Raw genomic sequence first — 20,372 nt, 5'->3', positions numbered from 1 at the left:
CCTCCCAGATTTTTCCTCCTATTTATTCTCTCTGCTTGCCAGCCCCACCTATCCTTTCTCCTGCCTTGCTATTGACCATTCAGCTCTTTATTAGACCAATCAGGTATTTTAGACAGGCAAAGTAACACAGCTTCACAGAGGTAAACAAATGCAACATAAAAGAACGCAATACAAGCTGGATGGTAGTGGTGCATGCCTTTAATCCCAGCACTCGGAAGTCTGGTCTACAGAGCGAAATCCAGAACAGGCACCAAAAACTACTCAGAGAAACCCTGTCTCGAAAAACCAAGAAAAAAAAAGAATGCAACACATCTTTGCATCATTAAAACAAATGTTTTACAGCATCAACAAATGTAACACATCTTAAAATAATATCGTACAACAGTGATAGAATCCAGGTCTTTTTGCACTCTAAGAAAGTGTTTGCCGCTGAACTGCACCCAGCCCTACTTGTTGATTATCCCAGTTTGCCATGTTTCTCCACCCTCTGTTTTGGCTCCTTTTGCTTTCTGAGCTGGTAGCCCTTGACTGACACACCTGCTCATATTCAGGTGTGAGACTCTGAGAATCAGAGCTGTATGTGGGCAGTGGGGTGACAGCTGCAAAGGGTGCAGGCCTCTTGTGTGTTCTTAGTTGCTTATTATGGGATGGAAAGCTAAGAGCCCACGACTCCCCTTTTTCATCATTACCAGAGTTGTTCTGGTCCCTTGCCGCAGGTTGGGCCTGGTCTAGAGCTCTGTGCCTGGCACCCTACCTGTTCATCTTTTATAAAGAGAACCCCAGCTTCAGGGACTGGAGTTGTGGGTGCGGTGTGGTCAACTGTAAGTGCTGGCAGGCTTCTGTGGTATGGGCCCCATAGCTTACTGCTGGTGTTCTCAGTGGATGTGGCTGCTGTTGTCTCTTTTTGTGCATTCATCGCCCTTTGGGGACAGAGCCTGCCATGGGCTTTCTTGCTGCTTCGGGAGAGGCCTTGGAGGCTGTTTTTTTTTTTTTTTTTTTTTTTTTTTTTTTAAGAACTCTATATTTTTATATTATGCTCATACTTTTTAAAATGTATTTTGGGGAGTCCTCTTTTTTGTACAGTTTATTTATAATGTATACAATATTCTGCCTGCATGTATGCCTGCAGGGCAGAAGAGGGCGTCCGATCTCATTGTAGATGGTTGTGAGCCACCATGTGGTTGCTAAGAATTAAACTTAGGACCTCTGGAAGAGCAGCCTGTGCTCTTAACCTCTGAGCCATCTCTCCAGCCCTGGAGGCTGGTCCTAATAAGGACCTCACCCTCTGGCCTTCATCTAGACCAGTGGTTCTCAACCTTCCTAATGCTGTGACCCTTAAATACAGTTTCTCGTGTTGTGATGACCCCCAACCATAAAGTTATTTTCATTGCTATTTCATAGCTGTAATTTTGTTACTGTTATAAATTGTAATATAAATATCTGTGCTTTCTGATGGTCTTAGGCAACCCTGTGAAATGGTTGTTCAACACTCCCCCCTGCCACCCCCAAGGGGTTGTGACCCACAGATTGAGAACCACTAGATGTTACCAGAAGGTTACCATAGGTTAGAAGATGTTATTGGAGGTTCTAGGAAGGAACGTGCTTGGTTGTCTTGGAATCGGGAAGGTATTTGTCAGAGGGATGTTAGGAACATTTTGTGTATACAGGATGTTGTATGTAACAGAAATATGGACTGAAGCATTCTGCATATAGTCATGTGGCAATTTCTCTTTGCAGAGACACAGCCTTGAAGAATTCATGGAAATGGATCAGCATCATTAAGTCAGAGCTATAACCCTGTGTTTTAGCTCAGGTCTGATGGCTTGAGACTGCTGATATCCAGTGTTCTGGAAATCCAGTGCCCATAGATGTGGACCAAGGAAGAGCCCCGACCATGGTCACTCTTATCACAGAGAAGCTGCAGAACCAGAGTTTGGATGACCTTACCCGAAGGGCCCGGGAGGCTGGCCCGGTGAGTCAGCTTGGGGGTCAGAGGTGGGCACAGCCCGCTGTGCGGAGACATAGACATGGAGACAGCACACTGTAGGGTGGAGGCAGAGCTGAGTGGGGGCATTGGACAGAAGCCAGTGTCTGTCATAATCATCACCACAAACCAAATCAACTCCTAATGCAAAGCTGACCTACACAGAATTCTGTGGCCTGCTTACCAGATCTGCCAGGGTAAGTGATCCCGTGGTCCTGCTGCCCCTTTCCAGGGATGTTTCAGATTTATCAACACAGATTCATTCACCTGCTTTAGCTTGGTGGTTGGGCCTTTTTTTAAAACCATGAAGCCATTTATTTATTTATTAATTCATAATTAATTTGTTAGGTTTTTTTTTTTTCCTGAGACAGGGTTTCACTGTGTACTCATGGCTGACCTGGAACTCACTCTGTAGACCAGGCTGGCCTTGAACTCACAGAGATCCACCTGCCTCTGTCTCCTGAGTGCTGGGATTATAGGCGTGTACCATCACATCTGGTGGATATTTATTTTTAATATTTTATGTTTGTAACTTATTACTTATCACATGACCCCAGATGCACTTTAATGTTTTGTCTTTGGTTTTTAGTGCCATGAAACTTGAAGCTAACACAGATAAACTCTGAATACAGCTAGGGATTCCAGAAACACAAAGCAAAGAAAGTATGCAAATAACTCTTTTCTTTTCTTTTGGTTTTTTCAAGACAGGGTTTCTCTGTGTTGCTTTGGAGTCTGTCCTGGAACTTGCACTCTTTTCTTAAGGTCTTATATGATGATGATGTCCAAGTTGGGTAATGTTTATGCCTAGACTGTAGGCAGAAGTCTTTCTAAACTTGGATGCCTAAAGGACATTTATTCTTCCCAGTGAACTTTTCATAAAATTTACACTTGGAAAAGTAGATTCATCTAGTCAAGGCATCCTAAACATAAGTAACAATTTTTCTTTTCTTTCTTTTTTTGGTTTTTCAAGACAAAGTTTCTTTGTGTAGCCGTGGCTTTCCTAGAACTAGCTCTGTAGACCAGGCTGGTCTCAAACTCACAGAGATCCACCTGCCTCTGCCTCCCGAGTGCTAGGTTAAAGGCGTGTGCCGCCGCCACCACCACCACCACCCATCGGGAGTTTTCTAATAACAAAACTGAATATCAATTTTAAAAGTAAAATTTGAAATAATTACATTTTTAATAAAACTGAAAGTCATTAAACACTCAGTGCCTCCATTGTCATGACTGTGGTGCTAGTCTGGGTAGTTTGGGCTGCCTGACTGAGCCCTGATGTGCTGGGTGGGGACAACTTGCGGTGGCCACAGTTCTGGCATTTGGGCCACCAGAATGATGCAGCTTTTGAAGCTCAAGGGCAGTAGAGCTAGAGGAGAATGCAAGGACATGGCCTAGTCTTGGGGCTCTGTTGGGGACAGAAGCTGATGTCTGCCACCATGGACTCTGTCATTATGGGCTCACATTGTGTGCTTGATCCTGCACCCATGGTCCTCCTCTGAAGCCAGTGTCTTCCAGTCCTCCTCTGATTCAGCAGGGCTGGCTCCTCCCATCTCTGCTATCTAGGTTCACTTTATTTGGTCATATGGGCTCCTTTTTCCCAACTTAGATACCCTGAACCCGAGGCACACCCAGCTTTTCTTACTTTGCCTTTTCATGCTTGGAGGATAGTGAATAGTCCAGCTGTTACAGAAAGACCTGGAAAAATGAGTGATTGTATCAGACTCATTGCTACCTTAAGGGAGGAGAGGCACAGATGGTTTGTGACCATAGGTGGAGGGTTGGTGAAGGCGGTGGCCTCAGGTATCGCTGCCAGAGCAACAGTGAGGATCTGGGGTGTGATTGGGGTATACACTGAAGTTGGCAAAAGGTTTTATTTTTAATTTTTATTAATAAAGATTTATTCATTATGTGGACTGCCATGTGGTTGCTGGGAATTCATCAAACTCAGGACCTCTGGAAGAGCAGCCAGTGCTCTTAATCTCTAAGCTATCTCTCCCAGACACCCCCCTACACCCACCCCCCACTTTTTAAAAAAAGATTTGGAAATTTTTTGTTAGCAGGGAAAATGAGGGATTTGGGGGCAACAAGGAAGGAGCAGTTGACAGGTAGTTGGGCCCAGCTGTCACATGTATTTGGGCTTGGAGTATTTTCAAACAGTAGGAGACATTGGTACCTGAATTTCATATGTGCATTTCAGTTGTGCACTGAGGCTTTTAATACAGAGCTGGGAAAGTGTTTACCTGCCTCTGGAGAGGCAGGGAGATCAGGAGCCAGTGTAACTGGAGGAAGTGGGCAATGACTTGGGCAGGAAGTGCTTTCCTGGCTGAGGGTAGCAGTGAAGATCATATACTAGGCTGGTTGGTTTTTGTCAACTTGACGCAAGCCTAGACATCTTGGAAGAGGTCATCTTAGTTGAGAACACAAGAGTATAGGCATTTTCTTGACTAATGATTGATGGTAAGGGCACACTCAGTAGGGATATAGTACCACCCCTGGGTCGTTGGTCCTGGATAGTCTAAGAAAGCAGGCTGAACAAGCTGTGCAGAGCAAGCCAGTAAGCGGCATTCCTCCATAGCTTCTGCTTTAGTTTCTGCCTCTGGTTCATACCTTGATTGAATTCTTGCTTTGGCTTCTCTCAGTGGGCTGTGACTAGGGATATGTAAGCCAAATAAACCCTTTTCTCCCTAAGTCATTTTTAGTCATGGCGTTTTATCACAGCAGTAGAAACTTAACTAAGACATATGCCTTGGTCCCGGGACTTGACTCTTAGGTGCCAAGGGCTTGAAGCAGAAGGGCTGTGATTCAGATCAGGGTAGCAGTACCCTCTAGCTGTGGGAAGAGGATAATGAGGCCAGTGGAATCAGAGAGAAAGGCCAGCCAAGACCACCACCATTAGATTGGTCCAGGACAGATGTAGCAGAGCTAGAGTAAAAGGCTATAAGCTAGATGTCAGGGGAAGAGGCGAGAGGAAAGTGTGATGTGGCTGAGCTGGAAGCAAGAAGCATGGAAGGCTCATCATGCCTCTGGTTTAGATAGATGTAACATGGGCGGTTGGTGTCCTGTGTGTGTTCCCCAGCCATGTCCATCTGGGCAGGGCCAGGCTTGGATTGGCCCAGTGGGAGCCTGCTATCTCAGCAGATCTGCTTTCTTGAGTATCTCCCACGGAGGTTCAGAAGCTGCCATGTCTCAAGGCCCTTGGATGTGGCATGAGACAGAGGCTGGTCCCTACAAATGGACATGATCAGTACTCTGCTCTCTTGCATTAGACCCACTGTCCGGGTGTCTGTACCGTGTCCGTGCTCTGTTCACCTACTCATCCATCTCTTGCAGAGCCTTGTAGCTGCCTGCTGTGAAGTGTCTGGCTGTGCTGCACCAGTCCTTGAATGTGCACTCAATACATCTGGTTAGGTCCAGGCCCAAAGCTCCTCAGCTACCCCAGGAATCATTTCTATTGGCTAAGAAAGGCCTGTCCTTCCTGGAGTCTATTGGGTTATTGTAGTAGGTGTATTCTTATGCACACAGGAGATGGCAGGCCCAAGGAAGGTGGGCTAGGAAAACAGCAGGTACTTGCTCTGGGGAAGTGGTTGGACCTCAGCAGGAGGACTGTTGGCTAGGGGAGTAGTTATCAGCCACATGGAAGGGGAAACTATTATGCTGGACCAAGGCTGGAGGCATTTGCAGCTATTGGAAAGGTGTGGGCAGCCCACTAATTATGCACAGTGGCTAAGAGCTTCATAGTATCTGTAAAGTAGCTTTCTCTCTTTCCATCTTAGCCTGAGGTGGTCCAGTGACCATAGCACCCAGGCTGATCACGTGTTCACCACCTCCATTCAGCTGTGCTTGGGGAAACATAATCCACTACAGAGGAAGATCTGTCTGCCTGTAGACAGGCTACCTGTTGTTAAAGGGTACCTTTTCTGAGTCATAAACCCAACTTTTATCTTCCTTCCTTCCTTCTTTCCTTCCTTCCTTCCTTTATTTATGTATTTTTTTTTCCCTCTTCGAGACAGGGTTTCTCTGTGTTGTTTTGGTGCCTGTCCTGGATCTCACTCTGTAGGCCAGGCTGGCCTTGAACTCACTAGAGATCCACCTGGCTCTGCCTCCCTAGTACTGGGATTAAAGGTGTGCGCCACCACCACCCGGCAACTTCTTTCATTTTTATTTGTTGTTTTTCTTTTCTTTTCTTATTTTTTTGAGAATGGAGTTTTACCAAGCCCACCTTGCTATAAAGCCAAAATCCTGATCCTTCTTTTCCATCTCCATGAAATCCCAAGTGCTAGATTACAGGCATGTGACACTCTACTTGTCTTGTTTATTGATTGGTTGATTGATTGAACAGGCTCTTGCTAAGTAGCTTAGACTGGTCTGGAACTTGGAGTATTCCTCTTGCCTTGGCCTTCCTGAAGGTTGGGATTATAAATGTGTACCACACACATGGCTTTCTCTTTATGTGAAACAACAGTAGTTCCTCAAGGCTTCTGGTGCTGTTGCTATGGCATTTCCTGCTAATCTCTGAGACTGCCAGTAGCTTATCTGCCATGTTGTAGGGGGTCATCCTGCTGTCTGGACCCTTCTCAGGACTGGGACCATCAAGCTAGGGCATGGGTCCTATATTTGTACCATCATGAGCAGTAAAGGGTTCTCACGTCTTGGCTCAGTCTTTTTTTTTTTCTTCAATTTTGTCTGTATGGGTGTTTTTTTTAAGTTTTATTTATTTGTATTTTCCGTGATTAGTATTTAGCCTGAGTGTATATACACCATGTCTGTACCTGGTGCTCAAGGAGGCCAGAAGAGGGTATCAGATCCCCTGGAATTAGAGTTACAGATGATTATGAGCTTCTGTGAGGGTGCTGGGAATTGAGCTGGGGTCCTGAAAGAGCAGCCAATGCTGAGCTGTCTCTTAACTGCTGAACTATCTCCAGCCTCTCAAGGTCTTTCTGAAAAGTAACTAAGTGGTGAGGTTTGAAAGACCATTAGCACACACCATCTAAAAGTAAAGGGCCAGAACTTCAAAAGCAAGTATGAGGAAGTGTGTAGTGGCGTGGGACGATGTCGTTTGTTCAGCTACATCTCATTAGGTTAAAACTTCATTGGGCCAGTGAAATGGCTCAGTGGGTAAAGGTATTTGTTGCCAAACCTGATGATCTGAATTTGATCCTGGAACCCACGTGGTGGAAGGAAAGAACTAACTCCCGTAGGTTGCTTCTCATTTTAACATGTACACTGTAGCACATCTGTAACCTGCCCCTCTATACAGAGAGTAAATATTTAAAAAAAAAAACAAAAACAAAAAACTCAACCCTTTTATTAAGTAAGAAAAAGATATTTTCTAGAGGTCAGTGCTTTTTATTTTAAACACCAACAGAGGTGTTAGGGAGAATTAGCATTACTGTAGTGAACTCTGAAGTTTGCACATGAGTACTGAGACTTCTCTCTTGTCACTTTTAGTATTCTGCTGAGAAACTGAACAAAAGTGGCCATTTGTTCCCTTTGGAGATTGGCGGTAAGTGTCTCAGAAGCCCAGGTAGGCTCTTTCTAGGGCTAAAGAAGCTGATGATGGAGCAAGGTGGTGTTGGACCTTTGACCAGGAGGGGGTTTTGGAGCTGGACTGAGTCAGATATTTAGAGCAAGATTTAGGGAGGCCTTCGTGTGACCTACATGTGGGACAGGAAGATCATGAGCCCCCCCCCCCATCACCCCCACACCCACTCATGGTCTAGGAGTCAGAACTGGTCTCTGAGCAGGATGGGCCAGGGTCAAGGCTCAGCAAGGCCTCTCTTTGCTGCTGCTGGTGATGTGGGAGGAAGCTAGGGACTGCTTTACCCTTTATGTGAGACACAGGGCCCACTTTGTGGTTTCCTTCAGCCATCGGGAGGATAATCAGGTGGTATAAGGTTCTGGCTGCCATTATGCTGTGGTACACTGGCTGAATGAGTACTCCTGCACCTGCCTAGGCTTGCCCTCATTCCTGACACATTACTCTTTAGTGGTTACAGAGGATAGTGGTCCCTAAGTGTGGAGCACACTTCTGATCAATCCAAGCAAAGACCCTGGGGTTAGAATCACCCTGTGTTGGTCTTGACAGTGGGAACAGCTTACATGGTAGAACCATGTCAGATTCACCTTGCTGATTACAAAGGTAGAGGGATTGACTGACTTTTTCACGAAAAGTTGGAGGATGTGAGGTCCCCATCCCCGTCTCACCTGGCCTGTGTCTTCACTCCCACTTGATTTTGGCTCCTCCAGTCCATCCTGCATGTGGGGCCATGTTAACTAGCTCCGTCCCTGCTCAGAGTTTCTGAGGGCTTCTTATGCACTCCTTTCTTCCCTTTCCCCCTCAGCCCCCTCTCTTGCCTCCTTGCTGTGTCAGGTCACCCCAGGGCCCTTGATGTATCTTTCCCTAGAGGTGACCCTGGCTGTTTTTCCTGTTGGTCTCTGTGGCCTCTACTCCAGTGTCTCTTAGCTTGACAGTGGTTAGAAGAAGCAGGGAAAGGCTGAGTAACCTGTTGGATGCCCTCCCATTAATTAAGAGTGTCCAGAGCATCCTCTGGTCAGGTCATTGGATATTTGGGCTTCACAGCTGGGTTGACTCTATATGAAGACGCCCACTTACCTGACTTTGCACTTCTCTGTGTGAGGGCTGGAGCAGGTTTCTGCCCTTTGCAGCTAACAAGAGGAATAGGAGCTAGGGTCATGGTAGCTCTGAGAGGCTCATGCAGAGTCTGGGTGCCAGGTTGTACTGAGTGCTTGAGCTGACCAGAGGAGAGCTGGACTGGTCTGGGCACGTGTATGGAAAGCTGCCATGTGGACATATCCCCTGGGGGATGTAGATTTGTATTAGCTCCTAGGGTGCTGACTGAGTCTTGTGAGCTACAATCTGGGCTCAGTGTCTTAAGGACTCCTAAATCTTCCTCAGGGGGTTTGATGTTGCATTTAAGCCGTGATGTCTTAGGTGCATGGTGTTACAGGATGACCAGCCACCAAGGGGCCATTGCCAGCACCCTGCTTTAGGGCTGAAGAAGTGAAGGCTTGAGGATGTTGGGTGGGGGGTCCCAGTCCAGTGTTCAGCAGGCAGATGTCCAGGCCAAGTCTTGTTTTGTTTGAGACAGGGTTTCACTGTGTATCTTAGACACAAAGTAAAACTCAAATGCTCATCAATCCTGCCTCTGCCTCACAAATACTGGGATCATAGAAATGAACCACTATACCCAGCTTCAGCCAAAGCCTCTATCTGTGAGAAGATTTAAGACTGACTGTCAGCTTTAGTCATTAAGAAATGTAGCAATTTGCCAGGCGGTGGGGGCGCCCGCCTTTAATCCCAGCACTCTGGAGGCAGAGCCACGAGGATGTCTGTGAGTTCGAGGCCAGCCTGGTCTACAGAGCCAGTTCCAGGACAGGCTCCAAAGCTACACAGAGAAACCCTGTCTCGAAAACAAAATGAAACAAAAACAAACAAAAAAGGAAATGTGGCAATTTCTAAGAAGTAGCTTTGTCTGGCTCCTGTCTGACAAAGGTTCGCCTTTAGAGGCTAGCCAGTGACAGGTGTAAAGCATTTTTATGACACAATCAATATATTAGTGAAATGGAGGTAAGATGGAATCAGTTGTTTTCAGGAAACACAGGTGGAGAGACAACTCCTTAGGACCAGGTGAAGCCAGGCCTGGTGGCGCACACCTTTAATCTCAGGGCTCAGGAGGCAGAGGCAGGTGGATCTGTGACTTTGGGATCAGCCTGGTCTACAGAGTGAGTTTCAGGACAACCAGGGCTATAGAGAGAGAATCTGTCTCGAAAAAAATTAACAAATAAAGACCAGGTGAAGCCTGGTGATTTAGATGCCAGTGGCCACTGAAGATCGGGTGGTAGCAACCATGTAAAACAGAGGTGTTTTTGTTCAGATGTGTCCATGAGCCTGGGAAGGGGTTCAGCAGTGTGGCTTCCTATTGCTCACCTGTTTCTTCCCACACCTTTGTGTTTCCTTAGTGGACAAAAGTCCCTGGAAGGCCTTACATGGAGGATGGCCCATTGGGAGCCAGGCGGCCTCAGGCCCCTTCCCACTGGGCCCACTTGGTGTGTCTCACACCGAAGGTCTCAAATGGCAGCTGGCATCTCCAGGGTCTACGGAAATGGGCAGCTTCTTGGACTTCCGTGAGAGCACAGGGCCACCTGCAGCACCACCGACCAAGCGACACTGCCGGTCCCTGTCAGAACCAGAGGAGCTGGCTCGATGCCGCTCCCCATGGCGCCCTGGTAACTCCAGGGTGTGGACCCCCATCTCTAAGAGGAGATGCAACAGTGGTGGGAGTGCCACACTGCAGAGCTGCAGTGGCCTCGGGAACCCTACCCTGCAGGCAAGTCGAGGCCCAGGCCTACCCAGGAGTCCTGTATCACCTGCTGGCCCTACCTCACCGATGACACCCCGGCCAGCTTCAGCCAGCAGTGGCTTTGTGGATGGCAGTGAGGGCAATACAAGCTCAGGTCCACCTTGGCTTTCTGCAGGACCCTGTCCGTTTTCCTCCAGGCGCCGACTGTCTCTCTCACAAGAGCACCTTGTAGATGCAAGCACTTGCCTGCCTTCAGCCAGCAGCACCCCCACATCCACACCGGAGCTGGGCCGACACCATGGCCTGCTCCGGTGCCGGTCACAGCCTTGCGTATTGGATGGGAGGAGGGTCCGGCGCAAACGGAGACGGGAGGAGGATGCCAGGTGGACGCGCCCATCCTTGGACTTTCTGAAAATGACACGGGTGAGGCTACATTTTTGTTCTGGGTTGCTTAGGAAGCCTATGCTTTGCCTTGTGTTGGTCTTGGGGTAAGGTTGGTTATGGCCGGCAGTCCTCTAATCTTACTTGACTACTGTCTTCTGAGCTAAGGTGCTGTGTAAGGCCAGCTTGTCAGGGAACATGGCATAGCTTGGTTGGTAGGGGGATGGCCTGTCCCAACTGACCCCCAAAACTTCAGTCATACTCCACAGGCAGAACCCCCACATGTGGAACCTGGACCCTGGGCTCTGAGGAACCAAGGAGGGACTGAGTGTGGATTTTCAACTAAGCTGTTGTTGTATTTGGTGCATCCTCATCTCTTGGGAACCCTAACTACATTTTGAGGGTGGCAGTTACTTAGAAAGTGAGAAGCCTTTCCTGGAAGCTGAGGCAGAGCTTGGTACCACCGAAGGCCCAGACCCTTGGCTTGTGATGGCTACAGGAGCCAAAGCTGCTGACTTGGGCTGTGCCTCATTCAGAGACCAGCAGGTCTGTGCTGTGCTCTAACATCCTGGACATTCCTGGCACATTCTGGGGAGTGTTTTGTTTTGTTTTGAGACAGGGTTTCTCTGTGTAACCCTGACTGTCCTGGAACTCACTCTATAGATCAGGCTGGCCTTGAACTCAGACATCCACCTGCCTCTTCTGCCTCCTGAGTTCTGGGATTAAAGGTGTGTACCACCACCACCCAGCAGAGTGGTTTTGAGGGAGGGTTTTAGTTGGTGTAGTAGACCACTGCCTGCTCTCTTGTGATCCCAGAGAGGTGCCCACTGCTGGCAATGGGGAGAAGGAGAAGAGAACAGAGAGAATGGGCTCTCACTGTGGCTAGGAGGGCATGTCTACTTGGATGCATCTGGGGGCTTCGGTAGGGTTTCTTAGCCCCCTGTAGGAGCTGGAGTGGAGCCCAGCAGCTCTGCTCCCCTCTGTGTTGGTTGTTAGGGAGGGGCAGAAGTAGTAGGCCCCTGTTGCTTCCTCCCCACCCCTAGCCAGCCTCAGTGTGGAGTCTTGGCTGGTCTGGAACTCACTCATGTAGACCAGACTAGTCTGGCCTTGAAGTCATAGAGATTTGCCTGCCTCTGTCCCTTGAATGCTGGGATTAAACTGTGTGGCCCCTTGGTACTTCTTGCAGGAAGCAGGACTGAGGGGGAGGCAGGGTTGTGCCTCTCTTCTCCTGGTGACTGGCATTGGCAGTTCCCTGACTGCCCCATTATCCATACCTGTCCCAGGGCTTCAGGTCTGGTTTGCCTCCTGTAGGCACTGCTGTGAGTGAATGTCAAACTCTGGGTGTTATGGGTGGTGCCAGGGCTATCCTGAAAGGAGCTGCTTTAGTGTGTCTGTTGAGTCCATACTGGGACAGTGCAGATAGGACAGACTGCCACTGGGTTTAGGAGAAGCCTGTCTGGAGTCCCAGTCTTAGGGGAGGTAGCTTAGTTCCTGTTGATGCCTATTTTACATTCTGCTGATGTGCTGTGGACTCTGACAGTCAGATTTTCTAGAAGCTGGTGACTCTGAGGGTTGAAAGCCCAGTCTCCCTGGTGTCCCTTTAGTGTGATGTTGGCTGTTGGATAGTTGGCAACAAGTTCTGGGGGCCCAAGCCAGTGCTCTGGATGTGGTATGTGGCATCATCATGTGTGGACAGTGATATAGAATGAGGATGCCAGCAGAGGAGTCCTTGGCTTGTACCTTTTGGGGAGGAGGTTAGCTTATAACAAAGATAGACTGATAACCAAGGGGTAGTCCTGCTCTGGAGATGCCGTGAACACTCTGGCTCCACAGGAGGTAAGAAAAGTAAATCTGTCCAGGGCAGTGCTGGTGTTAGGACATTATAGATGAGCTCATTGTGGAGGTGGGGTGTCTTATGGGCCCCACCTCATCCTGCTCCACTGTTCAGACCCCCTGAGCAGTGGCTCCCTCCTCCCTCCCTACCTCAGTTGTCTGCTTAAGGATTCAGATGCCCCCTGTTCCTGAAGTGAACACTATTCTAGTCAGCCTCCACTTAGTCCCCACATCCCATTGTGACTTAAACTTGAAGGCCAGCATCACCGTACAGTTAGCTGTTGCTGGGTAGCAGGTGAGCCCAGTTCAGCTGGAAGCATCTGAACTGTGCTTCAGGTAGCAGGACAGGAAGCTCAGCAGGAGGTCCTGAGTACTGAGCAGGCACTGTCTAGAATACCTGGAATTGTGTAGACAGATGGTGGTGTAGGGACAGGGTGAATAGTGTAGGAGGCCAGGTGAGAATAGCATTGTGGTTTTGTGTGTGTATGTTTTTACTTTGATTTGTGTGTATATTTATGTGTGGGTGTATATGTTCATGTGTGCAGTAATCTAGAGTTCAACCTTCAATGGTGTCCTCAGGAATGTCACCCACTTTATTTTTTAATTTATTAACTCTTTTATTTTTGAGATTATAATTACATCATTTCCCTGTTCCCTTTTCTCCCTTCAAACCCTTCCATATACCCCTCCTTACTCTCCTTCGCATTCATGGCCTCTTTTTTTCATTAATTTTTGTTACATGCACATACGTATATTCATGTATATTCCTATAGTTCTCTGTGTAGGGTTGAGGCCTGTGGTCTTTCCCCTGGTCCACTTTGGCATGTCTCTTCTTGTTTAGCTGTGTTTAGGCAGTCATATTGGTGAGACTGTGTCTTCTGACATTAGTAGGAAACAGTCTCACAGCAAACTCCTTGGCCCTCTGGCTCTTAGAAGCTTTCTGCTCCCTCTTCTACAATGTTCCCTAAGCCTTAGATGAGAGAGTTGTTTTGTAAATGTGTCCATCGGGGCTGGGCTCCATGACTCGGTATTTTTGATTGGTGTGGTTCTCCCTCTGTTGCAGACAGGTTTCTTTGATGAGGGTGAGGACTACACTTACCTGTAGGTGGAAGGGCAAATATGCAAATGCTTAGGATGTAGTTAGGGATTAAGTTAGTTTAGTAACCACTTTTTTAAAAAAATTGAAAGGAAGCTTCTCTCTAGGACATGGGCTTCACCAGTTTGGCTAGACCAAGTGACCAGGGGCCCAGGGACCTTCTTGTCTCTGTGACCCCAGTATTGGGATTAAAAGCATGTTGCATCGTACCAAAGTCCTTGTGAGGGAGGCCCTTCAAAAAAGAATGCTTGGGGGCTGGGGAGGTGTCTCAGTCAGTAAAATGGTTACCACACAAGCATGAGGACCTGAGTCTGACCTCCGTCCTGCTCCACCGTCTTCCCTGCAGAGGCCAGCTAGCTCCCTTGAGGTCTGTGGGGTGTGGGTAGGGCCCAGGCTTGCCTTTTCCCCAGTCCATGGTGGGGCATCATGGATCACTATGCCCAGAGTGCTCGGTGGCCCTGTGTACCTAGTGTGGAGTACCACCCTTTCATCCCCTTCAGGCCATTCTTCCATACTTCCTGGGACCTTGACCAACCTTGTGTTTCTGCTGGACTGACATTTGCCTGCTGACTGGGCACCCACTTCTGGGATGATCCTTTGAGTTTCCTCTCGCAGTCTGTAGACTCTTCCATCCTGACTTCATGACCAGGACCCCTTACTATCTCTTTTCTTCAGTGGGGCTGAGGCACTGGGGCCTCTTCGAGCCCCTCATACCCATTCCTGTCTCCTTGGTGGTTCTCTGCCAGTCCAGTGATTCTTGTTGTGAAGGGCTAGGGGTGTCTTGCCTCTCTGGACATTCTGCACCTTGTTGAGAGAGGGTGAAATTTTTTCTGTCCCTACAGCTTCCTTCCACCCATGGTTACTCTGGTCTGTCTTCAGGTGAGATGTTTTCTCTGGTTTGCTCCTGTTTGAGATATGGGTCTGAGCACACCTCAGCTTTGAGTTTTATGGAGTAGACTGGTGTTGGGACTCTTGTGTTTCTAGCTATTTCTTTAGAGACTGAGTCTCTGGAGAGACTGTCAATATGGCTGGAGAATGGCGCCCTCCTGGAGGCCTGGAGCTCTGCATTTGGGGCACAGGAGTTTACTCAATCCTCCTTTCCCCACTGTTCCTAAAACCCTTATCCACTTTTGAAATTAACTCTTTCATAAGCATAGACCTCTCTTCTTGAGTAGAGCTGGGGGCAGGCACTGCATGGTGGTAAGAGGGACCCCCTATGACATATATGGGACATGCACATGCGTGCCTGTGTGCTCTGGCTGTCTTTTATCATCTGCCAAGGCATGGATGTTCAGTGTTCCTCAGGCCTCTGTAACTTGGAACAGGCTGATCGTTCCCTCCCGGACACCTGAGGGAGGCTCCTGGACGTGCACACTCTCCTGAATGTGCACGCATGTCTGTCGGTGTTTCTTGGTTGTACTGGGGTCTTGGCCTGGCACAGACACACAGAGCTAGGCTCTAGGTGTGGCTTACTCTACCTGGCTCTGACTCTGGCTTCCCTTTGGTCTGTACAGCAGTTTTACTGGCAGGAAGTGGAGCTTGTGAACACAGATGTAGGCGTCTTTATCTGCCAGGTGACTTCCTCAGCATGTGGTCAGTGCTGGTGGAGAGAAGCATGGCAGCATAGTTGTAGGAGAGTGTTGTGTTCCTAAAATCCCCCTGGCCTCACCGTGACTGAGGAGGTTTGCTACGGGAACTGGATACTACAGAATATGTTAGTTTCACTCGACTTAGAAGATTTCTGGCATCTTTATATTTTTAACAGTCTTGTTGGTTTGTTTACCTGGATGCAGATCATCATTGAGTAGCAATAGGTGCTGGGTCCTCCCTTGGGGACATCCTTTGGAGATGGTGCCAGTTCAGGTCAGCAAAGTTGTAGGCTGTGACCTCTGTATTCTAGTGTTTGGTTTTCTCAGAGATGGCGGTTTTGTGTCAGGTTCTTTGTTGAGTGGCAGTTACTTCTCTGTGAATAGGAGTCCATTGGAGGCTGCTGCTCCCTGCTGAGCTGACTCAGAGGGCAGTGGGGCCCAGCAGTGTTTTCTCACACATCTGTTAGACCACTGTGTAAATCCTTGGGGCAGGCTTCTGACTGCAGACCCAAGTGTGTCTCTTGTCATGTCAGACAGGAGATCTGCCTGCTGCTGCGTGCCCAGGGTCACTTGGATATTCCCAGTCTAGCAGGGCCACAGGAAACAAGCTGGCACAGTGTCCTCCAGCTGGTACAGTGACATGGATAGTCAAATTCATCTTGATTTGAGTAAAAAATATATTACGCCTTTTCATTTTTGTGACCAGAACCTAGCTGCTTATATCTTTAAGGATTTGCTCTTTATAATATTACTTCTCAAATTAGTTTATGGTTTTTCGAGACAGGGTCTCTGTTTATCTTCCCAGTTAGCCTAGAAATTGAGATCCTCCTGCCCTCCAGCTCCTGAGTACTAGGATGACAGCTGTGTACATAGGCAAGGGCCATATGCCCAGCAGGGAGTCACTTTTTATAGCTGAACAATAAAAACAAAAGAGACTGCAGCTTGTCTTGTGGAGACAACTAATTCCCATAAAAGCGCTGCTCTGAGAAAGAAGCTCTGTTCTGCCTTAGGGCTTATGTGTTTATGTCTGTTTGTGATGAGACTGTTTCTAGGGATGTGCTAGTCAAAAAAATAGATTTTTGCCAAGAGTGATAGCACATGCCTGAAACCCCAGCATTCAGAAAGTGGAATCGGGAAGATCAGAAGTTCAAGGCCACTCTCAGCTACATAATAAGTTGAAGCCACCCTGGGTTACTTTGTTTCTCTCTGTGTGTGTCTCTGTCTCTATCTCTGTGTCTCTGTCTCATTCAAGAGGCATTTTAGGAAGGTTACTTCTGTTTTGTAGCACCGAGTAGCTTGTGTTCTGATGACCAGCGTGGCTTCGTGGCCTGGGTCCTGCTATCTATGTCACTGTCCTGGTACCCACATACCTTTTAGAGGCTTCAGCCATGTGCTGGCACCTGTCAGAGGCCAGAATAAAGGAGCCTGCTGGAGATTGCAGGGAGCACATTGACAGGGCGGGTGAAAGGGACTGGGAACTCCTGGAAGGGGAACACAGGTCCCCAGGGAAGTGGCAGGGAAACAAGGCCTAGCCATGTCAAAGGCAGTTGGTATGGTGTAGCCTTGTGTGCATCTGAGGACATAGGTGACTTCTGAGAGGCATAGGCAACAGTATAAGAAGCCCTCTGAGTAGGCAAGGACTCTTGGAAATGAGAGAGGACTGTTTGGAGCAGAGACTGGTAGTTGAATTCACAGAGCACATGCAGACAGCACAGCCTCTCAGCTGTTCCTTATGGCTCTGTGCCCTGGGTGTGCCTTGGGTAGTATATGCTGGAGGCAGCCTAAGATGCTGGCAGGGCTCAGTGTGCATGTCTGGAAAAGGATAGTCAGAGGCCCCTTCTCTCTCTCTCTCTCTCTGTGTATTTTTTTTTTTTTTTTTGTTTTTTGTTTTTCGAGACAGGGTTTCTCTGTGTAGCTTTGCGCCTTTTCCTGGAACTCACTTGGTAGCCCAGGCTGGCCTCGAACTCACAGAGATCTGCCTGGCTCTGCCTCCCGAGTGCTGTGATTAAAGGCGTGCGCCACCACCGCCCGGCGTATGTGTATGTTTTTGTCTTAGATGTTTTAGGATGATAAAGCTCTCCACATGTTGTATTTGAGGAAGGTCAGCCATTAGAAGATGAGAAAGGAAAGTGAGCAGCAGGGTTGAGGCAGTTAGGATTTGAGAATGAATCACAGGTGTGTGGGGGTCTGATGAGTTCCAACTGGCTGATCTTGCCTGAGGTCTCTTGGGAACAACTGGGTGTTGTTGGAGATGGAGTACATGGGGATCTTCCTGGATAGTCTGTCTACTGAAAGCAAGACAGGCTCTGGGATGCAGCCCTCTCTGAGGTCTCTGGTGTCTAGGGCTTCCCAGGTATTAGGCACTCACAAACCTGGTTTTGGTCTGGGTGGGTCCATGCTGGGCTTCCCAGTACCAGCCTAGTAGGCACTATGGGAACTCTGTGGCCCTGCTTTCTGATGAGGCCAGGGATGGGATGAGCAGGAAACAGCCCAAGGTAACTGGTGCTTGGTGACTGTTTGGGATGGGCTAGACACTGAGCACACAGTGCCCTCACAGGCAGGCAGAATGTTGTCTTGCACACCTATCAGAAATGCCTTCAGCTCTGTTTTTCTATTTCAGACTTTAAAGAACTCAAAGAGCCTTTGCTCCCTGGACTATGAAGATGATGAGGACGACACCCAGGCGAAGACTGTTGTGTCCTCCCCATGTACCTCGCAGGGCCTTGTGGACATCATCACACCTGGCTCTAGCCCAAGGATTCCCAGGCCCGGCCCTACCAGCCCCAGTGCCTGGGCTTCGGGGGAGCCAGAGGCCAGCACAGGAGAGGGTGGGAGCAGTGGGGAACCCAGTGACTGGGACAGTGCAGAAGAGGAGGGCGTCTTCCCACTGGACCACAGTGACCTGGACCTGGAGCAGATCGAGAACAACTGACTTGGGGCCGAGCAGTGGTTGCCGTCTGTCACCTTGGTGCCTGACCAGTGGAAATAACTTGTGTGTTATTTTGAAATTGAGGCGTAATTTTGATTCAGTTTTTCCTAAAGAAGTATTTTGCATTTTTATGGCTTCTACAGTTTGGGAGAGCTTCTCTATTTTGGAATGGGTTTTCAGAGGGGATTCTATTAAACATGGTTCTGCCTGGATTCTGGCCAGTTCTGCTCTTTCTGTCAGAAGTCTGCTGTGAGAAGAGTGTGATTTGCTTGGCAACCTTGGGGCTGATGGTTGCAGGCTCCCTGTGGAGGGATCGAGGCCTGGGGTGCTTGGGGTGTTCTGTACCCTTGGCTGGCCCTTGATGTCTGCAGTTGGCCAGCTGCTGTCTTGGGCCACTTGGCTTTCTGGCGATGGTGAGGTACTGGCTGGGCTGATCTGTGAGATCCCACTGCTGAGTCCTGAGTCTGCTTTTCTGTGGCCCAGTGGCCTTGGGCTTCTGGGATGTGAAGTGGCCATACCAGTCCCCAAAAGTGATGCTGCTGGCAGTGTAGCCAGCACCTCTTCAGTGGTTTTAATCCCTAAGATGTCCATTGGGAGCACCATTATGAGGAAGGACTTTGTGATAGCACAGGAAATGATCATCTCTGGAGAAAAATGCCTTTTTTTTTTCTTGCAAGAAAATTTATGAAAAGGGATTGGCATTAGTTCTACTTCCCTGTCAGATGATCTGGAGCAGACATCAAGTTAGTGGGACTTGGCTTTCAGAGTCTCTTGTCTTTCCTGTGACTGGGAACCAATGATGTGCCAGCAGGCCTCCCCCCATTAGCAGACAGTGGCACCCATATAAGTCTGTGTTCAGTGGTACTTGTCTGACACATTCACTTACACAGCTGTGATATGCTTTAAAGGTTTCCTTTTCATTGATATCCAAAAGCTTTTTTTTTGTTGTTGTTGGAACCTGGGCTGCATCTGCAGAGTCCTGTGCAGCAGGCAGTGGCCCAGCTAGTTTATATGGTCACACCAAAGCTTCTAGTGTTTGGTCTAGGTCAGCCTCATCTGGTTAGTGGCCCTCATCACAGTGTGTGTGTTACTCAGAGGTCTCACTCAGGCCAAGGATTGTGAAATATGATTTCATAATTCTGCAACCAGTTGGGCAGTGTGGTATTACCTCACTGATGAGTGTCAGCATTACCTGGTACTGAGACCCTGCAAGGCTTGTGGCTTAGCACTGAGAGCTGCTCCTCTCTGGCTTCTGGTCTCAGCTCTGTAATGAGTGTCCTTGCTCCCTTTCTGTGGACCGCTAGAATCCCGTGCAAGCTCACCCATTCCTTGGCCTGTCACCCTGAGGACATTACTCTAAGGCTGCTCAGTACCCCCCATGCCGACAAGGACCTCTCAGCCACTTGGCCTACTGGGAGGGGTGTTCTCATGGAGGACTGTAGGGACAATAGGTTTGCTTTGTGCCCCATCTGCATGCCTGAGTGGCTACTTGCTTAGTTAAGCCCAGCTGGAGCTACCTGTCATCTGCCTGCTTGTTATATGCTCTGTGTCTTTTCTTTAGTTCTTAGAGAACTCTGATCTCACAGAGGCTACTGGGCCTGCCTACCATTTCTTCTGTTCCCAAAGCCCTCTGCTGCCCCTTCCTGCCTCCTCTCAGTTGCCTCTTTCCTGCTCTGGACCTTTGAGCCCCACCCTAACACCTCAGCCTTGGTGGGGCCCTCCTCTGAATCTCCACTGATGCTCTGTTTCCTGCCCCTTGACTGCAGCTAGGCTGCTGCTGGCTACAACCCTGCCGACTTCCTCCCGCATCCGCACCTGTGCTAGCTTCTGTGTGGGAGTGCAACCCTGCCTCTACCCTCCAGACCCCTCAGTGAGGCTGATTTCCCACCATCCTCAGAGCTGTCATTTGGTAACTGTCCTGTTGCTTTAGGTACACAGTTCAGTGACATCAAGATAGTCCCATGACTTCCATCTCCAGAACTTTCCATGCCTTCCTTATTTTTTAAAATTATCATTTACTTATTTAATGTATATGTGTGTTTTGCCTACATGTGTATTTGTGCAACTTGTGTATGCCTGATGTCTTTGAGAGTCAGAAGAAGTCTCCTGGGACTAGAGTTACAGAGGGTTGTGAGCCACCATGTGGGTTCTTGGAACTGAACTCAGATCCTACTGCAAGAGCAGCCAGTGCTCTTAACCTCTGACCCATCTCTCCAGTCCCTGACCTTTCCATATCTTGCAG

General features: G+C 48.6%; 1 protein-coding gene across 3 annotated transcripts in view; it reads left to right on the top strand.

The window, feature by feature from the left end:
* Fam53a (family with sequence similarity 53 member A) overlaps positions 1-18,342 on the top strand; it is a 34,787-nt gene extending 16,445 nt beyond the window's left edge. For all 3 annotated transcript variants that reach the window (XM_028870753.2, XM_028870749.2, XM_028870750.2), the window contains 4 exons: positions 1,738-1,972; positions 7,430-7,484; positions 9,962-10,725; positions 17,822-18,342. In XM_028870753.2, coding sequence (XP_028726586.1) covers positions 1,895-1,972; positions 7,430-7,484; positions 9,962-10,725; positions 17,822-18,133 — 1,209 coding nt within the window. In that variant the 5' untranslated portion in view covers positions 1,738-1,894 and the 3' untranslated portion in view covers positions 18,134-18,342. The remainder of the gene's footprint in view (positions 1-1,737; positions 1,973-7,429; positions 7,485-9,961; positions 10,726-17,821) is intronic.
* The last annotated feature ends 2,030 nt before the right edge of the window (positions 18,343-20,372 follow it).

Source organism: Peromyscus leucopus, chromosome 7, assembly GCF_004664715.2.
Source record: "Peromyscus leucopus breed LL Stock chromosome 7, UCI_PerLeu_2.1, whole genome shotgun sequence".
Classification (NCBI taxonomy): Eukaryota; Metazoa; Chordata; class Mammalia; order Rodentia; family Cricetidae; genus Peromyscus; species Peromyscus leucopus.
This window is presented reverse-complemented; position numbering and strand designations above follow the sequence as displayed.